At 33.8% G+C, this 23,734-nt stretch overlaps 3 protein-coding genes across 3 annotated transcripts in view; 1 reads left to right on the top strand and 2 right to left on the bottom strand.

Moving 5' to 3' along the window:
* Positions 1-6,127, bottom strand: part of LOC140039323 (probable hydrolase PNKD) — a 54,418-nt gene extending 48,291 nt beyond the window's left edge. Inside the window, exons 1-4 of the mRNA XM_072084956.1 lie at positions 6,043-6,127; positions 5,251-5,366; positions 4,870-4,982; positions 4,072-4,130 (exon numbers count right to left, since the gene is read on the bottom strand). Of these exons, the coding sequence (XP_071941057.1) occupies positions 4,072-4,130; positions 4,870-4,982; positions 5,251-5,366; positions 6,043-6,080 (326 nt within the window). The 5' untranslated portion in view covers positions 6,081-6,127. The remainder of the gene's footprint in view (positions 1-4,071; positions 4,131-4,869; positions 4,983-5,250; positions 5,367-6,042) is intronic.
* Positions 6,128-6,517: 390 nt separating this feature from the next.
* LOC140039409 (insulin-induced gene 2 protein-like) lies at positions 6,518-13,161 on the bottom strand. Its single transcript, XM_072085044.1, has 6 exons — positions 12,982-13,161; positions 12,155-12,507; positions 11,885-12,009; positions 11,402-11,568; positions 10,363-10,462; positions 6,518-9,686 (listed from the first exon to the last, which is right to left on the bottom strand). Exons 2-6 carry the CDS (start codon positions 12,360-12,362, stop codon positions 9,651-9,653), a joined length of 636 nt encoding a protein of 211 aa, XP_071941145.1. The 5' UTR covers positions 12,363-12,507; positions 12,982-13,161; the 3' UTR covers positions 6,518-9,650.
* A 1,292-nt stretch (positions 13,162-14,453) lies between these two features.
* LOC140039505 (clavesin-2-like) lies at positions 14,454-19,852 on the top strand. Its single transcript, XM_072085149.1, has 5 exons — positions 14,454-14,529; positions 14,951-15,558; positions 17,110-17,220; positions 17,624-17,817; positions 18,903-19,852. Exons 2-5 carry the CDS (start codon positions 14,989-14,991, stop codon positions 19,042-19,044), a joined length of 1,017 nt encoding a protein of 338 aa, XP_071941250.1. The 5' UTR covers positions 14,454-14,529; positions 14,951-14,988; the 3' UTR covers positions 19,045-19,852.
* The last annotated feature ends 3,882 nt before the right edge of the window (positions 19,853-23,734 follow it).

Raw genomic sequence — 23,734 nt, forward strand, 5'->3', positions numbered from 1 at the left:
AACACCCATTTGACAAAAACAAAACATTCATTATTTGTTTTATAATATAACATTCATATCTACTATTCTAAAAGTAAAGTTTTATTCCATCTTGAAATTAGGCACTCTGGATTTGGCTGCGGAGTGGAGATAAACAGCACACACTACAGGGTGGATTTCCATCAAACATCATTCATTAGCCGCGCATCACACACAATTCTCACAATACTGTAAACTAAAAGTTTCTTAAGGTGCAATTAGTATAGGATGTATGCAAATATTGTGTTATTCTACCAAAAAACCCAACCAGATATCCCAGTCCCCTAAAGACTGTCTGGGTTTTATTTGAATCAGTTGTACAATGGTTTTAAAAGCTGTAATACTGTAATAACTATTTCTCAATTTGGAAACTACAGTATAGTTGTAGACAGTAACCCATCTCAATACAGGACACCCTTGGGCTGGCCTATGGTTTTCTGGGAAGTCTGGTATTCTGAATGTGAGACCATTCGGATATCAAGAAAAAGCTGATTTTGTAAAAATGTTCAGAGATTCTCGTATTGGTAGAGTTGACTGTATTACAACTGTTACAGTATTTGTATACTACTATACCATTTTGAATACTGTTTGTCAAGTAGGTATACTTCACTACAGGAAGGGACCTTACTTATGTACTGTATGTGACATCATCTAGTAAACTGTGCTTTATATAAAAACTCATAATATGTATGAATTATTGTGAATCGCTTTGATAAGAGCGCTGTTGTGACTTGTTACAAAAACAACAGGTGATCTAATAGAAACAAACCCTACAAGGACGGGAATGTTGATTGAAGTATCTGTTCCTGAAGTGCTCTTCTCAAACTGAATCGTTTGTGTGACAACACAATTTATTTAATATACGGCCAAGATAAATACAAAATAATAATTTGAGTTGAACATAGAACCGTAAATAAGGTCAAAACCAGAACAAAAACATTTTTTCTTGTCCTGTTACACCTTATATTTGATAAAAATACAGAACGATAACTACTGTATATGTCGTGTAAGAATGAAACACATACAGATACTGTATTATATAGATAGTGAAAAAATCTGATTAAAAAAATAAATTACAGCTTTTAGGAGGAATTGCAAACGAAAGAGTATTTGCGAAAAGAAGTAAAAGGAATGACATTGTTTTATTAAAGTATCATTTAATTTATTCCATAATTGGGGACCTAAGACAGAAATAAAATAAGCAGAGCTGCGTAATCGAACAAAAGGAATAAATTTAAACTGCGAGCATTGCTAAATAAATCTAACATGGTCGGACAAAGTAAATTATGAAAAAAATGGAACATAAAAGATGACAGTTGAACGTTGTGAATATCACAAAATTTTTAATTAATAAATTCAGTTATTTATATAAAGGAGTGGGTGATCAGGCCTTGTCTTTTAAAAATTATACTGTAGGTGTGAAACAAATTGCACTCCTCAATACATTCAGGGGTGCTGTAGGTGTGCTGTTTGTATTTTGGTGTGTAGAAGATTACCAAATTTAAACGTGTTTTAAATCGCATTCCTCAAGGGCAGTTTAGAGTGTGTTACTGTAGGTGAGTGATCGCACTCGTTAAAAGACAAGGCCTGGGTTATGGAAGGTTAAAAAGTAAGTTTCAGTAAGTTAATTTTATTGAAACTGGAGACTGATGATTGATAATAATGGTTAACTAGCCTCATTCACAACGATTATTTGCCCCTCTTGTGGAAGAGGTGCCCTTTTGTAGAAAACAAAAAATACACATAATGACTACGGTTGATGAATTAATAAAAACCTTAAAAACCCAACTTTAACCAGCAGAAAATCAACTAAAAATACAAACACGACATTAATGAATGCACATTCTTAACCAGCACAAAATAAAACAAGTTGAACAACCTTTAGATTGGGATTGTCTGTACTTTAGTAATTACTGAAAATAGAATTGTGTAAGATATAAAACTTACTTCCAGTATTATCAAGCAAGCACAACATTTAACGAGATTTTGAGTAGTATTATCCTATTGAGTAAGTATACAAGCAGAGGAAATTGTTTTATGAAACTAATATAATCTAAAAATGTATGACAAAGGTAATTTGACATAAAAAATATATTATTTTAATTTAATTTATTAACTATTGTAAATTGAAGAGATGACTTTAATTGAGAGGTTCTGGGTTAAAATCCCTGGCAGTGGACCTTTAATATGCAAAATTTTAAAATGAAATGAAAGTTATAATTTAAAAATTGAAATAAGATAAATACATATAGTGCCAGTAAAGAAGAAAGAACACCACAAAAATAACGACTGGACATGACAGACTGAACATAACAAACAGAGCGACAGTTCAACAACGATCGTTTGAAAACGATCAAGTTGAAATGATAACGATAGCGAGTACCTTTTCCTGTAAATCGTTAACATTTCAATGTTTACGTAGAAAAGATAGCCGATTATTGTTAACGATAGCGTCGATTAACGTCGACAGGAAAACAGGCTTATGCCAGTTGGGGTTGGCCTGGCATGGTGTGGAAAAAATATAATAAATGTATTATATAGGAAATTAAAAGATTTTTTTTATGCAATTATTCATATGAACAAAACAAATGAACCAAATGCACAATAATTTTCATTTCAAAGGTGTGGCTAACAGAGCATGCTCAATGTAATCAAGGTTCTGCTTTAAATTCACTGTATGAACATAGTTAAAGAAATAGAGGGCGGCATTACTATAATTAAAATAAATGTCAATGCACATCAAAATATACAAATAAAGGACAGAATACACAAACAGAATACATTAACCATGCATAAATTTATTTACAATATTTTACAATGATGGTCCTAACTACACTTTATATAAAAGAAGCTAACAAATATTTTTTTTTTGTGGTTTGCACATTTTCATAGCGAAAATAATACGTCGGTACTTTGATAAAGCACATCGTCAGCTTGATCGCATTCCACCAAGCAGGTACGTCGACATTCTTTGTGTACTATCAATCTCTAGCGTTACCAACGATCAATCACAGTGAAGTGTAAAAGGAGCAAGTTGATAAAAGCCACGTGGTGAGCTTGGTCACGTTCCACTAAGCAGGTCGGCATCCTTTGTGATCGTCACTCCTGTATTGTAGAGTAGCAGTACCTCCGATGATCAATCACAGTCAATGAATAGAGTTGATGAAGCTACATGGTCATTTAACGATCGTTTAAACCAGGCCGGCCGGCCACACACACACGCAACCGCGATCGACAGTGACTACTTCGCACATGCAGCTAAAGTAAATTGACGTCACGTAAAGTGGGTCGTCACAGAGTCTCATGCACATTAATGAAGCAAACTTGTTGAGAGTGTTTTCCCAGTACCACACGCATTGTACAAAATAATACAACTCCAACAAGTACTGGTCAATAAAATATTAATATATCACGAAGACTCATTTTGATGTTAATATTACGCTTTTAAGATAATTAAGAATAAATAGTTTTCGTTTGTGTTTTATATTTCTTATTCACTCGCGAAAACATCATAACATACACCACGAACAAACTACGACGTCGGAATGTCCATGCAGCATGTTTGTTATTGCACGATATTTTCATCTATACACATGCGCAATTTGTTTGTTTGTTTGTAATTACAATTACTGCATGCATAAAATAATTTCTCCTTAGTCAGGCGCGTGTACATTTACAGATAACGCGATTTACAACTACTCGTCTGTACAATTAATAAGCACCTAACAGATAACTCGTTTTAATTTATTCGAGTGACCAAAAAAACATCGTTGATGGCAAGTAACGCTACATCGCTGTCATTTATTATAGGCTGGCGAAGTCGTTGTGGTTTAGATAAATAATAATAATAATAATAATAATAGATATTCTAGGTCAAAGTTGGGGGTCGACTTATACTTGGGGTCGACCTATACTCCGGAAAATACGGAAATTCTAAATCTGATTTTATTAATCTTCATTTTTCATGTTTTGGGGACAATACATCTTTAAGAGGAAACTTTTTTTGGTCTGGTTTGGTGTCCCCTTGATAGTTCTAATATTAATGAATCTTACCAGTGTTTGTGTGTTGTCAGAATTGCCTTTAAATTAACACCTTCAGTCTCTATAACAGCCTGTAGAAAAACAAAATAAATATCATAATTTTATATTGCTTTTGCACAGACTTTAAATTCCTTATGCTCTTTGGAATAACTGCCTCATTTAAATACTAAAGTAGGGTCTTCATATAAGCACACTATATAGCTGTTTTGAATTAAGTACATTCAAATACTAGAAAGCCACTCCGAGAATGCATACCTACTGCAAAATTCTCCTACACAAGATTTCTCCAAGAAAATATATGTGTGTGTCTTATTGCTGTGTGTGATTAAGGCTTATTTCACTACAAGCATGTGTATGCGAATTTGGTGTAATGGTTATGTATACCAGCCTTTCAACTAACAATAGATTATGTTGACTAACAATAGAACAGCAACGCCAAAAACAAACGGGTGAATTTGAAAAGAAATTAAATCACTTTATGTTTTAAAATTACAAATCACAAATTATAACGCTTGCCTCTTGTACAAAAATGAAGTTTTTTGGACAAGTAGCTCTCGAGAAAATTTCAGCTTACTTGTTACTTTAAGACTGCTCGCTGGCTTTTGAAAAATTCTTTCCTATCTTTAAACACTAGCAGGTCTGAAAAGTATACTAAAAATTGGTCCAGAATTGGAACCATGGTCCCAAAATTTAATGGAATTGTCCTTGCCTGTTCATATAAGCACACTATTCAAAATAGGTATGTGCTTCATCTAAATCATTAAAGAAATCAAAATTTTATTCTAACAACCACTTATGAAGATTGGTTACCTGGACAACACTAGCATCTGAAGGGTCAACGACCACTGCTGTTTTGGACTCGTCATCTACTATCAGGTAAGAATAATTATCTTCTATAAGGGCAATTGGAACGATTTGAAGACCTATAAAAAACATAAAACTTTTAAAAAGAAAGTCATATTAAAGCTTTTTGCATTACATTTACACGTTTAAGGGCGTGTGGTGCCGTGTGTTGGACGTTCGACTACTGATCGTGGGATCGAGAAACAACTTTGCGCTGATTACTAGCTGCATTATGGGAGATGTTAGTTTCCATAAGTGTTTGAACAAGGAAAAATGACTGGGGTAATAATGTTCAGCGCTATATAAATCCAGGATATTATTATTAACTAACTTATCATTGGAACGTACCATTACACACGTGAGGGGTTGTTATTGAGTGACCATTAGAAAACAGTGCCTTGGCTTTCTCAATGTTCCGTTTGTGATAATAATAACCAAGTCTTGTGTTGGAGTAGAAATAGTACCTGAAAAACAAAAACAAGTATAAATAGATTATACACTGTACACCAATCCAGGTATCTCTTTAAAATCATTTTGAACGTAGAGGGCGCTAAAGCTAAATTTTTGTAATTTTTTCATAATTAAATAATGAAAATCCATGAATTAACAAAATAAAATCAAAGAATTTATGATTGGCAAGTACTAAGTAGGCCTAGTAGAGTTCGAAAATATTACCCTAGTTTAGATTTAGGCCTAGTGTTAGCCTAGTCTTAATTAATGGTAGTAAGCCTAGGCCTAGTAGGCCACAACAAATCTGGTCACCTAGCTAGCCTAGGCCTAGCTAGCTAGTACTGTAGGCCTATAAGTATAACTATAAAGTATAAGTATATGTTATGCGAATTATGCATAGCCATAGGCCTAATTGCATACTGTACAAAATATTAGTATTACTTGTTCTCTACTCAGCCGGGCCCCAGCCGCCAGTGCAATGGGCCTAGGCCCCAGCCAGTCACTATATAATGGCCAGCTAGCTAGAGGCCCCTACTAGGCCTAGGCCTATACTTATTAGGCTAAAGTAGAAGCCGAGAGGTGCCTAGCCTACATTATACAACAAGTTTGAGGTTCATTTAGTCAATTCAGATCTGCTGCCGGTAGCTTTTGTCATAAGTAGGCGCTACTTTATTTACAACTACAACTTACCCCATTCTAAACAGAACCCCTCCTGCTTTTGTTGACATATTGTAGATGGATGAATTTGCTAGGCCTCTTTTTCGACAAACACAACATCAACAAACGATGTCGTATTGTCGTCGTCCGTACTTTTTGCAATTTGTCTTGTTTATAATTATGCCGCCCTCTTTCGTCGGATAATATTGACTTTTTTGTTTTGTCTCTGACCGGAAGAGGGCGGTCATCATTGTTGGTGTCAATTTAATTCATTGTTTTTAAATCAACAGTAGGGTACAGTATACTTTTTTTAATCTGCAAATGCTTATAATTTATACCTCCATGATTTGTGCACAATGACACTTAATTATTCCACGACCATGTCATTGATTGAAAACCTTCTCTTGAATAAAATCTTCATAATCCGACTCTACTAGCAAGTCTCAATTAATTTTTACACAACAAAAGACAAATAGAGTAATAATTTTCAATTTCCTGTACAATTGCACAATTTAATCCAAAAAATCATGGACATTGGAAATATACAGAATGAAAACAAAACAGAAATGTATTAATGCTGAAAAATTGTTTTCTAACCTAAATATCATACCAGACAATATTTTCTAATTTTATAGTTACAACAGTAAGACTATCGCAACTGTTATGGACATTTTTTATACAGTAGTTTAAAACAAATAAATTAAGTATATGAAATTTACATTTTTCTTTGTTCATCCCATAAACAATATGAGAACTGTGTATCCCAATATTACAGTACAGTACATTGCAATCAGTGGTAGTGGTGCACTCCCTTGAGAACCTGGCTTCCTCGTCAAATGGGGAGCTATCACAACAACAGACTTAGTAGTGCACATGCCAGTGTATACATTACACTTTCGTAATCTTTGGAGTCATACAGTAGTACCTTTCCTCCACCATGTAATTAATTATAGTCTGGGTTACAGACGGAGTTTTTACTTAATATTAGTAAAAAGATAAATATTTTGGCACATATAGTGTTTCATACGTATACTACTTGAGCTTGAATTTCAGACACCGAAAGGTCTTGAAATAACTACAGACTTTGGCCATGGGCTTGTCTAAATTAAACCAGTGCACATCAACATATTAGTAAAGTACACTGGAGGAACCTCCATTTTACTGTCATTACAAACGATATTTCATGACATGGCATGAGCCTATGCAGGTAGCATGTATAACAAACATAAACATACTCAGAAACTTGTGAGCACACTCAGAAACTTGTGAGCATACTCAGAAACTTGTGAGCACACTCAGAAACGTATGAGTACACTCAGAAACTTGTGAGTACACTCAGAAACTTGCGAGTGCACTCAGAAACTTGCGAGTGCAATCAGAAACTTGTGAGTGCAATCAGAAACTTGTGAGTGCAATCAGAAACTTGTGAGCGCACTCAGAAACGTGTGAGCGCACTCACAAACTAGTGAGCGCACTCACAAACTTGTGAGCGCACTCAGAAACTTGTGAACGCACTCAGAAACTTGTGAGCCCACTCACAAAACTTGTGAGCATACTCAGAATGTAACTGCATAGTCTCATGTATTCCTTAATGTTACCAAACCAGTATAAAAAGGGATACAAATCCAGTTTCTATGTTCTTTTATACTTAATTTTAAAAACGATAAAATCATGTTTACATGATATTCATTAAAAAAAAAAAAATCTCTCTCCAAGTTTGTAATACAAACAAACACCACACAGCAACCCAAAAAAGCCTCTTAATAAATCTGAAAGTACTGTTTAAAATATGTGACTGCCCATTGAATTGTTTAAATAAATTAAAGCTGTGTATTAAAACTGAGTTCAGAATGTTAAACACTTTATATAGTCATCAAAACAATACATTTGTGTATCTAAATAATTAATGGGGAGGTGGGTGGAGGTGTGCTTAGATACTGAATACAGTGTCTACTTAAAAGATGTGTCTACTTGTGGGGTGAAAAGAACATGGCTATTTGATGAAAATGTAAAGACATGTACGCAGAACATAGTCCTAATGTATAGAAATCCTACATACATTTTCATTCCATTTTTTCCCCTTTTAGTATAGAATAGAACTAATTTAAAATATTATTACCGTAATATGAATAGTAACCTCCTACAGAAAATGATCTCAAGTTCTTTAACAATTTAAATAATCCCAACAAATAATTTACCCTGTTCGATTTCTTATTAAAAATAATATAATTGTTAAACAATTATTTTTTTTACAGATATAAATTTGTATTTACAATCAACTTATGCTGTCGTTATTTAAAAATGATTAAGAAAATTTGACCTTTATCAAATAAATACTGTATTAAATTATACATTCACTGTATTTTTATGTAGGAAAAATTTACACTACAGCTTATCTAATGGGAAGTAGATGATGGTTCAAGAGAACAAAAATGCCTACACCAAAAAAAAACATAATATATTTCTCCCAGATTAATTTTTGTAAACAAAATATGGGTAGGTTTAATTTTAAAAGGATATTCCAATACGAGAGAACAATATTTCAAATATGTGTTAATTACTGTAAACTGGAAGACTAATTGTTTTGTCTTAATTACTGTATAAAAGAAAAAAAATTAAGTTAAATTGTTAAATCCGTCAAAATGGCATGGACAATTTTAATACCATGGGAAAGTGTACCAAGTATTAATTATTCTCCAGGCATGGTATATAGGCCTCCTTGCAGTGGTGTAACGCAGAGACCCACTGGTTTAGGGAGGCCTCGGTTTTTTCCCTCTGTCCCCTTAAGCTCTTGGGCCCTGGATTTAGCTAGTGAGCGCTCATATAGCAATTACAGTACGTCACTGGTGGCTTGTCTGCACAAAATAGGCGAAACTGCACAAATTTTATTGTATTCTAGAAACTTCAAAGGAAACCTTTAGGACCCAACAGCCCTAACCCTTAACTCCATATAGTTGCAGTCTGCAAATCATTTTTACGGTTTGCCAAAATTAAGCCCATGACTCGTTGATTGAAGGCTAGGTGGTGTACTACTGCAACCAAATATGAAGGCTACAAGAGTAAGCAGTAAAATAACCTTGACATAGTAAATATTAAATTATGAAATAAACATAGGTAAACTTTAAGTATACAGTAAAATGTAAAGAGAGAAAATCAGTAACAAATCCTCTCTTACTTCCGAGTTCTTTCTTATCTCAACCTTAAGCACACATACCAGTTTTGAGAATCCTTTAAAGTTCGCAAAACTCACCAGATTAACTCGATAAATGACTTTCATAGTAGAATATGACAAACATCATTGAACATTTTCTTATCAGCAACATCCAAAACACCAGCTTACTGTACATATTCTGGACTGTATGAAGTTGAGTAGAATCTTCATTTAAAACCATGTTTTTAAAGTTCTTTTTAAACTCCGCGTCTGTAGTTCTCTGTAAAAATTCAAGGTTCTCTTTCAGCTTTGAAAGCTCTTAAACCGCATTGTCCTCTCTACTAATCCGTTTGTAAGTTCTCCATTTTTTTATGACGTAGTAGAAGCGACGTCAAAACCATAAGAGCCAAGTATATCCATATATTAAGAGGTTTATTGTAATTGGCTCATTCATTATAAGCAGAGTTTCAATCATCTATATTTCAAGTTTTTAATCTACATGTTTCTTCTTCCACTGTTCCTCATACTGAAAAAAAAGTAATTTATTGTTTACAGGTGGTAATCAATAAAGTTAATGTGACGATATGATACTGGTCATCACAGCAGCTGGTTTTAAGCAGGTTAGGTACCGTATTGTACACCACTGTAACACATGGACATAGCATTCTAACACGATGCCGAGCTCCAGAGAACAAAGGGTTTATCTGTAGCTGCGACACGTATCAGTTCCACATCCCTTTACAGATAAAGAGAATAATGTACAGCAACCACTCATGGATTTGCAACTAAGCAAAGACATTCACCCAAGAAAGGTCTAGACAGGGTTTAATTAAAAAATATTTTGTTATGCTCATACTAAAAACCGCCCTACACATTTTAGAATTTAAATCAATCCATCAATCAATGAATTGTAGGTCAGGTATGAGCAATCAACAATTTTTAAACAAACAATATTTAACATTTCTTATATTATTAGCTGATGATAGTCCAGACATAATTGTTTGTGTGTGAACATAAATAACTTTTCTATTATCAGGAGTATACTTTTGTGTGTGAACAACAATCATTTATGATATCTGGAGTATATCTCCGACTGCCGCCAGCTGTACCAGCTTTCACAATTGAATAATCAGTCGCGTGCAATTATACAATAATTCTATCAGATAAAACCCTAGAATTAATAATTAGTTTTTATCACTCACCACAGCCAGCTGTCTGCCAATGTTGCCAACCGTAACACCACCGGAGAAGAAGACGCACGGAAGCCAGGATCTTGAGTACATTATTTCTTTATGTAATGGCCTAAAAAAATACAATTTTTAAATAATACTTAAAAACACAAAAAGATATATTGGTCTATCATTAAAGCTCTGTCTAAGTAAAAAAGTGTGATGTGCCCAAATATGGTAGTGATATGACCAAATATGGTAGTGATGACATCATCATGTCCATATATATATATAAATCCAATATGCAAATTACTGAAAAAATGACAATGCTATATATATATACATGTCTTATACAAGCACATCACATTTTTTGTCACATAAAGTTTGATAGTGTAGATCGAGCTTAAGATGAGCTTTAACAATTTTAGAGACTCAGGTGGATGGAGATGAATGATTGCTCAGAGTGGTTAAAGGCTACAGCAGCAATGACCTTGGCATAATCCCACTGTCCCTAGTAGACGCCCAAAGGTCCGTTCAGACTTAAGTTCTGTCTACACTATCAAAGTTTATGTGATTAAAAAAAAAATGTCATATCACTACCATATTTAATCATGTCACTATCATATTTGGGCATATCACACTTTTTTGTCAAACTAGTTTGATAGTGTAGACATGGCTTTAGTTATTTAAGTTAGTGACCCACCCACCAAGTTAGCAATACTAAAGTCTAAGCCTGAGCGGAAGCATCATTTACAGCTCAATTAAAAAACAATAGATAAGCAAGTGGACACAATGAAATATGTGAACTGAAAATGGGTTATCTTGGGTAGCAACTAGATAATATTGATTATGCAATCTTAACATTGCATTCCGTAAGTGCATTGAACCAGAAAGACAATATATGAAAACCGGTTATCTTAAGACACATATTGATATAAGTACTTCACCCAACATCACATGACATAACATTGAATCATAACAAAACAAGGACAATTCATATTTCGTTTTATATTAATTTCATTACCATTTTTATTCGAATAAACACCCCTTAGAATGAAAAGCATAATCTTACCTATTAACATCTGCATAAACTATGAGCTGTGTGAAAAGTGAAACAAGAACAGCCACGCCCAAACCGAGCCCAAGACCACTCCTTGACCGATCAAATAACCACCACATGCCTACAGACATCGCAGCTATCGTCATAGAAAACTGTAAATTGTTTCCGAAATCAATTTTCTGTTATTGTAGGAGTTAAGGAAATAAGCAAAAACGAATTAACCAATTTTTTTTATACAATTATTTGTAGGAGCACTCTAACAACATGTTAAAGCGGCATTAACAGTGGTGACTCCAAGTCATTTGCTGTTGGGGCAGAACCAGGATTTTTAAACAGGGAAGATACTAGACATAAAATTAATGGATACAAAACATTAGTTCATTAATTCTTTTTAGCTGACAAAATGGGGGACGCTCGCCCGACCCTTGATTCATACCAGAAGCTTTGACATCGTAAACAAATATTATTGTATTCTAAATGTTAAAAAAAGGATACAGCGCACGCATGATTGATTCCAACAAAGACCGCTACGCATCTCATTACACTTGACCACTCCTTCTTGAAGTGTTTTGGCTCACCTAACCTCAAGTCCAAGCATGGGCAAAGGATGCCAACACAAACTATATAAAGAAATAAAAAAAGGTTATGTAACTGGCACATTGAGCCAGTAAAAGTTCTCATTTTAAACTGAACATATAAAGATTATATCAATTTAAAAAGAATTTTACTTGCCAAATAAATGTCATTTTTAAAGTAAAAGCCTACCTGCAGCTAATCCGCATGATGCTGGAACCCACCATTCTGGTAGCCACCAATTTTGCGCAAATAGATTGGCAATTACTTCTGGTGACAAGATAGTGACTCTTCTCTGGATGGCCATAACATTGAGAATAGTTGCTAAAATTACACCGATTGCGAAAAGTATGACAGCGCGCAGCACAAGACCACGTGAACTCTTCAGCGTCACTACCATGATTACGTTTTTATTGCACAATATAGTAAATAAATGGGAAAATTCAGAAGCAGGTCTCTTTATTAATATTGCAGTTTCTTCATATATCTATTGTATTTGAGGATATCTTGGTTGTAACTCGTTCACTACAAGTTTTTAGTGTAACCTGTAAGAATAAAAACAAGTAATTTTGGAGTTATGTATTACACCATGTTTAAAATGTTCACCAGCACGGACGGCCAACCGTGGGTTGAGTTGTCTTGTTTTGTATCAAAAAGGCAAAGTGTGCCGCTCTATTTTGCAACGTCAATCGACGACAAACAATGATATACGGTACGGTATCTCTATCTGTGCCGATAGAACATTTAAATTTCATGTTACATACAATTAACAATTAAACATTAAAAGACACCTCCCCTCCCCCTCCATTTTTTGTTGAGAATAGGCTATGCCCTACCTACCCTGCTGCTGTATGACAGTCAAGTGGCCATGTACTGGTACAGGTCAAGGAAATTAACTATAGTATTGGTAGGCCCTACGACGTACGTAAGAAGCAAGGTCAATACAAAACACTGCAGAGCAGCAGCGCAATGCAAGACAATCTAAAATTAAAGAGCTCATCAACAACAAGCAGGCTTACCCTTCTAAAGTTGACACTATCTCTCCCCGTTAATTAATATTGCTGACAAATATCATATGACCACCTTCTTCAGTAACTAATAAACTTATGGAATAATTTACAATAACCATCTCTAACCATCTCCGTCAATTTTATGGTACGATTTAGAACAGACATCTCCTCGCGGGAGAAAAGGTGGGCTAGACATGAATCAGCTGACCTACCGATCGAAAGATATTTCTGAAGAAGCGATGTACGCATGTGCCGACAGTGAGGTGATGAATTATTCAACCAATCAATGACCAGAATGATGGTACGCTTGATTGATTGGTGGCATGTTGGACTGCTGTTATGAATCGTACGACCAACTTTCTAATCTAGGCCTATCTATTTTACTACGCCATACATGTTCTTATTATTGTTTTGTCGTTCTTTATCGAATTGAACAAAAGATAGCAAACGTATGATAGTTCACCGATGATAAGGGATACTATACGACAGTGTACAATAACAATAATAACAATCAAATCTACATCATAGGCCAAATTCTATATATCGTACAGTATTTATAGTACAGTACTGAAGGCCCTACACGCACGCAGATCTAACTTTTTTCAAGGCAAATTCATTCGTCAAAATAAGAACAAAATAAATATCAAACGAATCAATGAACAACATATTTATGATTGTAAACTTTGATAAACAACGAACTCTTGCATGTATGACATGATATCGTACGATAGACGCTATTTACCGACACAAAGGCAGTGAAAGAATTAAGCACGCTCATTGGTCGAAACTTTTAAGAATCGAACTTAATCCGATTTTTAACAGTGAAAACCAATATAATACATTTCTTTTCCTTTCTTCTTTATTGTCATGTGTCAGTCCTATCTACATTCTAGTGTGTCTGTGATTTCACATTTAATATTTTCATTGGCATGTTTTTTATTTCAAAAGATACAATAAAATAAAGCTAGTAGTAGTACTGGTAGTAGTTAATGTTGCCACTTACAGTATTTGAAAATTGAAATTTGATAGAACGTTTCCGACCTTCACGCCAAAACGTTTATGACATAAATTGACAAGAAAATATGAAAGCTAACATTTGATTGACAAGTGACTTTCTACTAGAATATCGGTAGGCTTGTTCCAAAAAACTTTACGAGAATAAAATTACTGCATATCATGCCGTGGTGGAACTTTTATTATTGGATGGATTCTGATAGAATAAAATATCTGTTTCCGTCATCTGTAGTGGTACTTTTATCTTTTATTATTGGATGGATTCTGATCCGGAGAGCTGAGTTTGTTATTTTTACTGGTCAAAACTGGCTTGTGAATTAAGCCTCTGAACCTGATTGTGATAGAATGAAATATCTGTTTGCCGCCCTCTGTAGTAGGATTAATCAATTGTTTACGCTTGAGTGCCTCTCTTTTGAATAGCAGCACAGTAGGATGATTGAGGATGTTGTGCGGTGTTTTTGTCCGGTGGTACGTACAGGTGTAAACTATAAGAACACAATTTCCGATTTTTGTCATATTATATGAATGCTTTTCAATTTAAAAGTGAGTATACGCTTATGTTATAAAAAGACATTTTATTATAATATAGACAGCCCTATCTTTTAAATAAGACGATAAGTAAGTGAGAGGCAGATAGGGTGAGATGATGACAAGCGATATTGGAAAGGTGTGAGATGGGTGTGTGTTATGTTATGTATTGTTTTGATACGCATCAACAGTTTTATAATCCATTCCTAGCTTTTCTGGGACTATGCTTGTTTTGAAAAAAACATATGATCAAAACTGCTCTAAATACCCCATGAGTCTGTGTGTTCAAAAAATAGGATAGGTTTTATGCTATGCAATTTGTTTAAACCATCCTCGGTAAAAAAATTTATATAAGAAAATGACCTACTTGTTAGTATATAGTGGTAAAATAGCAGAAAAAAACTAATTATTATTGATATTCTGAATTTCTTTTCAGGTTGAATCACGAGTTGTAAATGACAAGGAGGCTTCACAATGCTTGGGATAGATCCAAGATGTGAACTAACTCCTGAAACCGCAAAAAAAGCTAAATCGCAGTTAAACGAAGACGTAAACACAACCGGTGCTGCAATAGACAGCGTACGCAAACTGTACTATACCCGGTCAGACATTAACTTCCGGCAGAACGATGATCAATTTATCCTAAGATTTTTACGAGCTAGCAAATTCAACCGTGACCGTGCATTCCAAATTCTTTGCAACTATTATGCCTTCCGTCAAAAGTACAAAGTATCTTCAGAATCGCTTTCTGCGGAGAATCCCCTTATTCAACAAGCTTTGCTAGACGGCTTTCCGGGCGTGCTCAATGATCTAGACGCATTCGGTAGACGAGTGTTTTTGATAAACGCTGTGAATTGGGAATATTGGTTGTACGGATATAAGGACATTTTAAAAGCGTTTTTGCTTAGCTTAGAGTTTTTGCATGAAGATGAAAATGTACAAGTAAATGGACTTGTGGTTATTTTGGATTTTAGCGGAGTTCACTTCAAACTTGCTTCAAAGGTCACGCCGTCGTTGCTCAAACTAACGATTGAAATGTTTCAGGTATTTTCTAACTTCTACCTCCACTCATTTATGGTGATCGTTTTTATCATTTAACATTTTATTGTTTCCCTTCCCAATTAATCATGAGGTTCACCATATTTTATTTTTCAAAAATATAATATGGTGAACCTCATGATAAAGAAGAGCTGTTTATTTTCCAAGTGCTTCCTTACAGTCCTTCGGGACACCTGTATTCATGGGACACCCCTAATGCACTTGTTAATTGTATGATCCACTATATGACCCCCAAGAGAGGTGCGTCATGGATGTGTCATTTACAACCCACAATATCATGAACAACATGGTCACATTAATGTGTCATTGTTCTTCAAAATTAGGTGTGTCGTGGTCACCTAAAGGTAAGTCACTTTTTTGACACAGAGGTGCTTCATGGTATCAGACAAATGACGCACCTCTCCCAGGGGTTGTATAGTGTCATACAATTGACGAGTGCACTTTTTTCCATGTCCATTCATTGGACACTACACCCCTTTTTTAAGGGCACACTTAAACCCCTTATTAAGGGGACACACCCCCTACTATGGGGACACCTTATGGCTCCCTAATGTGTCCCCTTAATAGAGGTAGTTCTTATTCCTCTTTCATGCACTTTACAATTTCACACACTGCACATTTAATTGCATGAATAGATAAAATCATTTTCTTGACACATTTTTATGTTTCCTTTTTTTCAATTTTCAGTGTATTATGTATTTTTACCAGGTGCTTTCAAAGTACATTTATTTTATGATTTCAAACCTAATTATAATATTTATGTCATGTGATGTTATGTGCCAGGTTTCCTACTGTGATATAAGTGAGTATTTGTTTTGCATGGTTGTAATGTGCTGTCAATTTTTTTTAGTTTTAGATTTTTTAATCCATGTTTTGAATTTGTTTGCTTTTGTTTTGGCTACTATATTAGTAACATATTCATACAGGTATAAACCTGTCGAATTAATGAAAATGTTGGGCCTACATGAACACTCAATATACAGTAGCTAACTGTAAAAAATAACAATACTGTACAAATGTATGTATGTATGTTTAATTCATGTACACTGTTTACTATACACTAAAGTCTATATTTGCCGTTCACCATATTTTAAGGTCAATTTACACAGACTAGCGGTAATGATAAGCGAAAAACCGCGTAGCTTTTACAACTGTAGTATCTGTATCTATCCTGAGCAGGTTTCCTCTAAACTGCCCATCCACTTCGCGTTCTGTGTAAAATGATCATAAGAAATAACATAGATTCTATATTTTTGTTTTTTCACTTACGGTTATCACTACCACTATGTAAATTACTGTAGGCAGGTTGTAGACATTTAAAATAAAATAATAAAAACTGTATTGAATATAATATTCTGTAAAATCGTACGTAAGGAGGAAATTCGTGGAAAGAATGAAATGAATAAAATATAGATTATATAACTATATCATTGTGAAGTTAGACATAAAGTAAATTTCAAAATGTTGTGATGTTTTGTTCTGGAGTAACGTGCCATGCAATCCCGTTAAACAATATTTTATTTTCTCGTTGTTTAGGATTGTTTTCCTTGTCGTCTTGGTGCGTTACACATTATAAATCAGCGTTGGTTTGTGGAGACGGCTATCAAGCTTTGTAAACCGTTTTTGAAAGACGGAATCAAAAAGAAGGTAGGGCCTACTACAACTATTTAGCATAATCATTTACTTCCTGCAAGTGGTGCACTTCATGTCTTCAATTAGTCTGTGATATTTGTTTTTTTACAAAAGAATCTAAAGCTTGTTGTCTACAGGATTGTAATTGTTTGTAACTACTGTGGAGTAGCTTTGCATCAGGGTGTTGAGTAATTGGTCAGATGTTTTGCCCTACTCTGACGTAATTTGGTCTTCATATTAAGTACATTGAGATTACTTGCCAAAAAATAAGTAAAGTAATTCTTGGGTGGGACTCACGATCTCCAGATCACTAGCCTGGCTTTCATATGTACTTCTAGACCACCGAGCTTGCACTGATGGCTAGGGGTTAGATTCGAGCCTAAGTATTACCACCCAAGAATTACTTCTTTTTATTTAGATATATGTTCACGGTAACAACTTATCAACCCTTCACTACATGGTTCATAAGGAGATATTACCTACAGAGCTAGGCGGACTCAAACCACCCTATAATCACTTCTCATGGGCTAAGCAGCTGATTGGTTGCAACTACAGGCCAGGGAAAAATGTCAATGCTTGCGAAAACAACAACGCCACACCGGAATTAGTAAGGTAGGAAGAGTGACATAGTGGTTGAGTGGCTTGCCATTGTGCCTGATGGTTTTTGGTCAAATCTTCCAGTACTACTACTAAATACTAGTAAGAATAAGATGCTCGTAGGTGGATACAAGAGGAAGGGTGGGGGAGAATGGCAGAAATCCTTTTTTTTTTTTCGTTTAAGGTTTTTTCAATAATTTCACACTTGTTTTATAGACAAATATTTTTTATTAACTCATCTAAAAACATTTAAAGTTACATATGCTTTTTCTTTTTAAGGTTGTTTAAATAACCTCGCACTTATTAATAATTATATTTTCTTATGCTATTACAGTATGTTTGAAATAATTAATTATCAACCTCCTTCATAATTTTTGTTATTCGAACATTGATAAATTTTGAGAACTCTTTTTTGTATTGTTGCCACAGCTGATGGCCAATTGATTGTGTTTTTGGAAATGAACTAAAACAACAACAAAAAAGAAATCCTGGAGCCGCCACTACTATTGCTTAATAGAGACTTTACGAAACACGACAGTTAAGGGAGGACGACGAATATCCTGTGTTCGCTAGAGTGTAAAATCATATAAAGTCGACATAGCAGTTTTATTAGTTACTCACCCTTCTAGCGCGAAGACGACGACCGGCAGTATCTCTCTCCGATTCCTTCCCCCTGTCTCGTGGCGCAGGACCCTTCTGAATTTCTGAATTGCTTGTCTCTTGTGATACAGCATGGCCTAGCTTTCGTAGCTAGGGGCCTCGCATTCAAACGCCGCTTTTAACACCGCCATTTTAACCCAATAAAAATGTTATTTCATTAAACAATTAAATAAGAAGTTTAAATATTATTTCGAGTTTTGAAATTTCCATGTTTAAGTGTAATTTGAACTGTATAGTTTAGTTTATTTCTAGTCATTCTCCATAAATGGGAAAATGACGGAATTTCACACTAAGCTCCACCCACTTTGTTAAAGCTCATGCATAAATTATTCATTAGCACCATCCTCTGGCTTCCCAGACACCTATCACAACATTCCACCTGTCTCTGTCTTTCTTTTAATATGCTTTTAATACTGTACATACATGACTTTTTTTTCCAGAGCAAGGCGGGTCGAATTGGTACATCCATCAGCAAACGATGTCGGGCCGATGACGGCGGTTGATGATGCGTTGCGGATGGAGCCATTACCGTCGGACGAGAACGAGGAATTGGAAGAAATGATGCTATTCCTCGACTACTGATTTAGCAGCTGTTCCTAATCTACAAATTGACTGCATGTTCTACAAACGTCTCTGTCTACACTTTATGTGACAACAAATGTGATGTGCCCATATATAGACATGATGATGGCATATCACACAAAAATCATACATTTTTTGTCAAACTAGTTTGATAGTGTAGACAGACATTAAGCACAAGGTAAAACACAACAAAGTAGGACTGAATCTGCACGGCTACTACCTAGGCCTACTGCTGGTGTTTTACAATTGTATGCATCATTGAACATAGCACAAAACTCGCACATACTGGTTTCTATTCTACGTATTCCGTAAAGGTAACCACGACTAGTTACAATCTATTACACTGTCAACATAAGCGCTTGCACACTGGTTCCTTTCAGATCTGTTCAGTTGCTTGAAAAGTCAGTATAAGCGCTCTTCCTTTCTGTTGAGCTGAGTTCCGTATTGACATAAGCTTACCTTAATGTTATTAGAATGTGTTGTCATTATATTTACTTTTTGAATATGTTATAAACACTTTTTGGTTTTTATTTTATTAATTCGTAATATAATTATGGGCTTCTATTTTGAAATATGTTTAGGGTGCTTATAACTTATTTACTAAAAAATACTTTCATAAAACATATTTGTATAAACAGTACAGTAATTTTCTTTCATAACTGTTAATAGGTTGATTTATGTATTATTTATGTATAAGTTATTCTATTACATATAATGTAAAAATTAATTTATAATACACAACAGCCTAAAAAACAATTTTCAATTCACCTCACAAACTATAATTTGTGTCAAATGTATTACAATATACAACATACATATGAAATTAAAATCCTGTGGCCGTATTCACCATTCACACTTTTTTTTAAAAATCTCCTATCTAAGTGAATACAATTTAAGGGAAATACTAATATTTATTTAGTTAAGTACAATACTTAATATTTATTTAGTTAAGTACAATACTTAATATTTAAGGGAAATAGAAGTGTGAATATGGTGAATACGGCCACAGAATCCACCACTGTTGTGTTGATAAAGGCCTTGCAACCCAAATCAACTCTAAAACAAAATTTTAGTCAATTATTGAAGCCTTAGCAAGCTGTATAGTTATGCAAATGACCTGACACCTGGATAGGTCATGTGATGCTTAATACCATTGATTTGTAACGCCATCAATCTGTTTTTATTTTTTGTGTATATAATTGATTTCCGATTGTAAAACAATGGACAGTGTCATTTTTGTACGAATACTACACTTATTGTAGCATATGAAATTGAATGTAAATTAAAATTGCCAATTTAAACAGAAATAAGTAAATATATCGTCACTATCCGTGAATAAGTGCATTATATCGTCAATATTCAAAACCTTGTATCTCTGTTTTTTTTTCTGAAATTGACTTTTTGTAGCCAATATGTTTAGGGTCACTGTGAAAAAAATGGCGAAATTTTAAGAAATAGCCAATGAGAAAGAAGAATTTGTTTTTGTCGGAAAGTGTATATTTTTGTGGCTCATACAAGTAAAGGTTTTGAATGGAAAAAAAAAAACCATTAATGAAAAAATAATTCTAAATACTTGTTTCAAAACAAAATTGTAGTGATTTATTTATTATCTTTTTATATTTTATTAGAAAAAAATAATTCTAAATACTTGTTTAAAAACAAAATTGTATTCATTTATTTATTATTATTTGTTATATTTATTAGAATCTGGGAATTTTTTTTATTCATTACCAATTTTCAAATACGGTCTTATCCTGATAAACTAGGCACAAAATAGATTATTTTTAGTAGAGATACAAGGTTTTGATAGAATATTGATGACATTGGTTATCTACTTTGTTAAAAAATAATGATGCTTTCCAGCATTTTTGTTTCCTTTTTGTACCAGAATGATTTATATGGTTACTAGTAGTTAAATGAATAAGTGCTTATTTCAAATGCGTCATTCTCATTTGCGTTCAGTCTGCTCCGACTTCATTATATTCTAGTGCCTTACCTCTATAGGAAATTAATTAAAGCTATAGTTGTTTGGCTCTGCTTAGAAACCTTGAACTATTTATCATTGCATTTGTTCACTCATGTACAACAGATACCCAAACTAATAAAGCTCTGTCTACACTATCAAACTTTATGTACCAAAAAATGTGATGTGCCCATGGACATGATGATGTCATATCACTACCATATTTAAGCATATCACTACCATATTTGGGCACATCACACTATTTTGTCAAACTAGACAGAGCTTAATATATTCTCATAATGTGTTTTCTAGTTTGACAAAAAATGTGTTATGTGCCCAAATATGGTAGTGATATGCCCAAATATGGTAGTGATATGATGCCATCATTTCCATATATGGGCACATCACATTTTTTTGTCACATAAAGTTTGATAATGTCTATTGCACTATTGTAATTTGTAAGACCAAAATTAGTAAAAAGATAAATATTTTGGCACATAAGGCATTTCATACTTATAATACTTGAGCGCCACAATTCTATATATCCAGACAAATATCTAAGCAGTGACTGGTGGACTATAACTACAGACTTGGTGCAAATCTAAATGTGTCTGTATATTTGCCAAGAATTCCATAGTTGTGCAAGTGTCTTTTTTTTAATAAGAAGCTAATTATTAATAGAGACTGAGTGAATCGTTCCAGGTACTCCATTTAATCAAGCTGTTACTTAAAAAGAAATGTTGTCATCTATACTGTTTTGTTTTGTTAATATTATATTATTTTACAAAAATACCTTTCATTATAAGTGTACTTTGAACTGTTTTTATGTTTCAAACGTTCCAAAAATTTCATTCATTTTTAAACAATGCAATTTATGTTAAATTGGTATGTGACCAAATATAGTCCTATGGGGCCTAAAATGATATTTGAGAACAATTAGGGCTTGGATTACAATTGGATTACATTAACAATGAAATTGACCAAATTTTTGTGTCCGAATTTAGCCTAAATTAAGGAGCGGGATTATAAAAAGTATTGGGATTATATTCGGTTGTGTTTTTCAACGTTATTTTGTACATTTTATATTTGTTTCTTAATTTTATTTCCATTAATAATTTTAAAAACAATTTTAATTAATTTAATCAAAATGCATATTTAATTTGTTTGTGTTTTATTTCAAAACAATGCAATTTACTTTTAATTTGTGCATTTTGTGGTTTAATGGTTGTTATGGCAATTTTACTGGTTTCTTAGTTTTTATAACATTTTAATTACATTTATAAATTCATATTAAATTTACGTTAATTATTAAGGAAATTCAAGTAGTAATTTAGTATATTAAGGTTGTTCTGTGCCGATTATTGAATTCACAATAAAGTGAACTGACATATTAAACATTTTAAGTGGTAGTTATTTATATGAGGCTTATTTCTTTGTTAAAAATCAAAATACAAACAAACCATAAAAACAACATACAGCGGGATTGTGTAGTTTTATGTAAATTACATGTAAATATTATGTAAAGTAACTACCAACAAAAAAGTGTTTGTTTAGGTAAACAAACTATCGTAAAGAGTATTGCTGCTGTAATTTTATGTAAACAAACTGTACCAACATGTAAATTATACAAAATAAAGTAGCGTTGGTACAGTTTGTTTACATGTAAACAAACTTTAGAGGTAAAGGTATTTATTATCACCCTCAAGCTTAATTTCAAACTAAGGACATTCAGATTAGGCCTTCTACAGACCCACTGCAGTCAGCACACCGGGAAAATCTAAATAGTGTAAGTTAATTCTTCTTTCCACTGGAAAGGCCTCTTCACCAATTGACCATTCACTTCTGTCTCTACTAGCTACTCTTTGCCATGCAATGCCACCATGTGTTGTTAGTTCATCCCTCCATCTCATATTCTGTCTCCCTCTGCCTCTTTTGTAGGTTCTTGGAGTCCAATTTGTCAGTCTGTTGTCATATCTTCTGGCCAGATTTTCCTGCTCACCTCCATTTCTTTGATTTTATGCTGCTTATTATGTCCTGAACTCCTGATTTAAATCTGAGATTTGTTTTTGACACTTTATCTTTCTTTGTGACACCTATTAGTACGCTTTCCATTGCCCTTTCTGTTACTCTCAGTCTTTTTTCAAAATGCTTAGTAATGGTCCATGTTTCCGAACTGTAGATAAGGGTTGGTATGATGCATTGGTTGAAGACCTTTCTTGTAAGTTAATTAACATGCAGTATATGTCTCATCAAAACAGCAACAGAAAGTAGTGTTACAGTTTATTTACATGTAAACCAACTTAATTATCTGCACATTGCACATCAATTAAAATAAACCAGGAAAGAGTCCAATACAGTACAACTTCACTCTTCCTTCCCTAAATAAGTGAAGTGCCTCTGTACAGATTTCCTAATTGATGATGCTTTGCTACCTAAACCTGTTGAACGTAGAAGTGAGAAACTTGTTTTCAGACATGAGAAGTCTTGTACTAATGCTTTTTTTTATTCTGTTTTTATTTCATTTCCACGGATGTGGGATGAGATTCCGGTATATATAACAGACATGTTTATTTATAATGATTGCAATTTTTATTCTGTTTTATATAAATTCTATGTTACCGGGTTGTTAAATGTTTATCCTTGTTAATGTTATTTTGCCACCAGCACTATCAGGAGAGTCTTTTATAGCGATATTTTTTGCTTTTTGACAATCCGCCAGGATAGTGT

This window comes from Antedon mediterranea, chromosome 1, assembly GCF_964355755.1.
Source record: "Antedon mediterranea chromosome 1, ecAntMedi1.1, whole genome shotgun sequence".
Lineage (NCBI taxonomy): Eukaryota > Metazoa > Echinodermata > Crinoidea > Comatulida > Antedonidae > Antedon > Antedon mediterranea.

What these genes read in the sequence shown, in the direction of transcription:
- LOC140039505 (XM_072085149.1), top strand. Translation starts at nt 14,989, where the DNA reads ATGCTTGGGATAGATCCAAGATGTGAACTAACTCCTGAAACCGCAAAA. An exon ending in TAACGATTGAAATGTTTCAG is followed by an intron (nt 15,559 to 17,109) that starts GTATTTTCTAAC and finishes CTCGTTGTTTAG; the next exon opens with GATTGTTTTCCTTGTCGTCT. An exon ending in GCCACACCGGAATTAGTAAG is followed by an intron (nt 17,818 to 18,902) that starts GTAGGAAGAGTG and finishes TTTTTTTTCCAG; the next exon opens with AGCAAGGCGGGTCGAATTGG.
- LOC140039409 (XM_072085044.1), bottom strand. Translation starts at nt 12,362, where the DNA reads ATGGTAGTGACGCTGAAGAGTTCACGTGGTCTTGTGCTGCGCGCTGTC. An exon ending in GTTTATGCAGATGTTAATAG is followed by an intron (nt 10,463 to 11,401) that starts GTAAGATTATGC and finishes GTATTTTTTTAG; the next exon opens with GCCATTACATAAAGAAATAA. An exon ending in TTGGCAGACAGCTGGCTGTG is followed by an intron (nt 9,687 to 10,362) that starts GTGAGTGATAAA and finishes CTTTTTTTTCAG; the next exon opens with TATGAGGAACAGTGGAAGAA.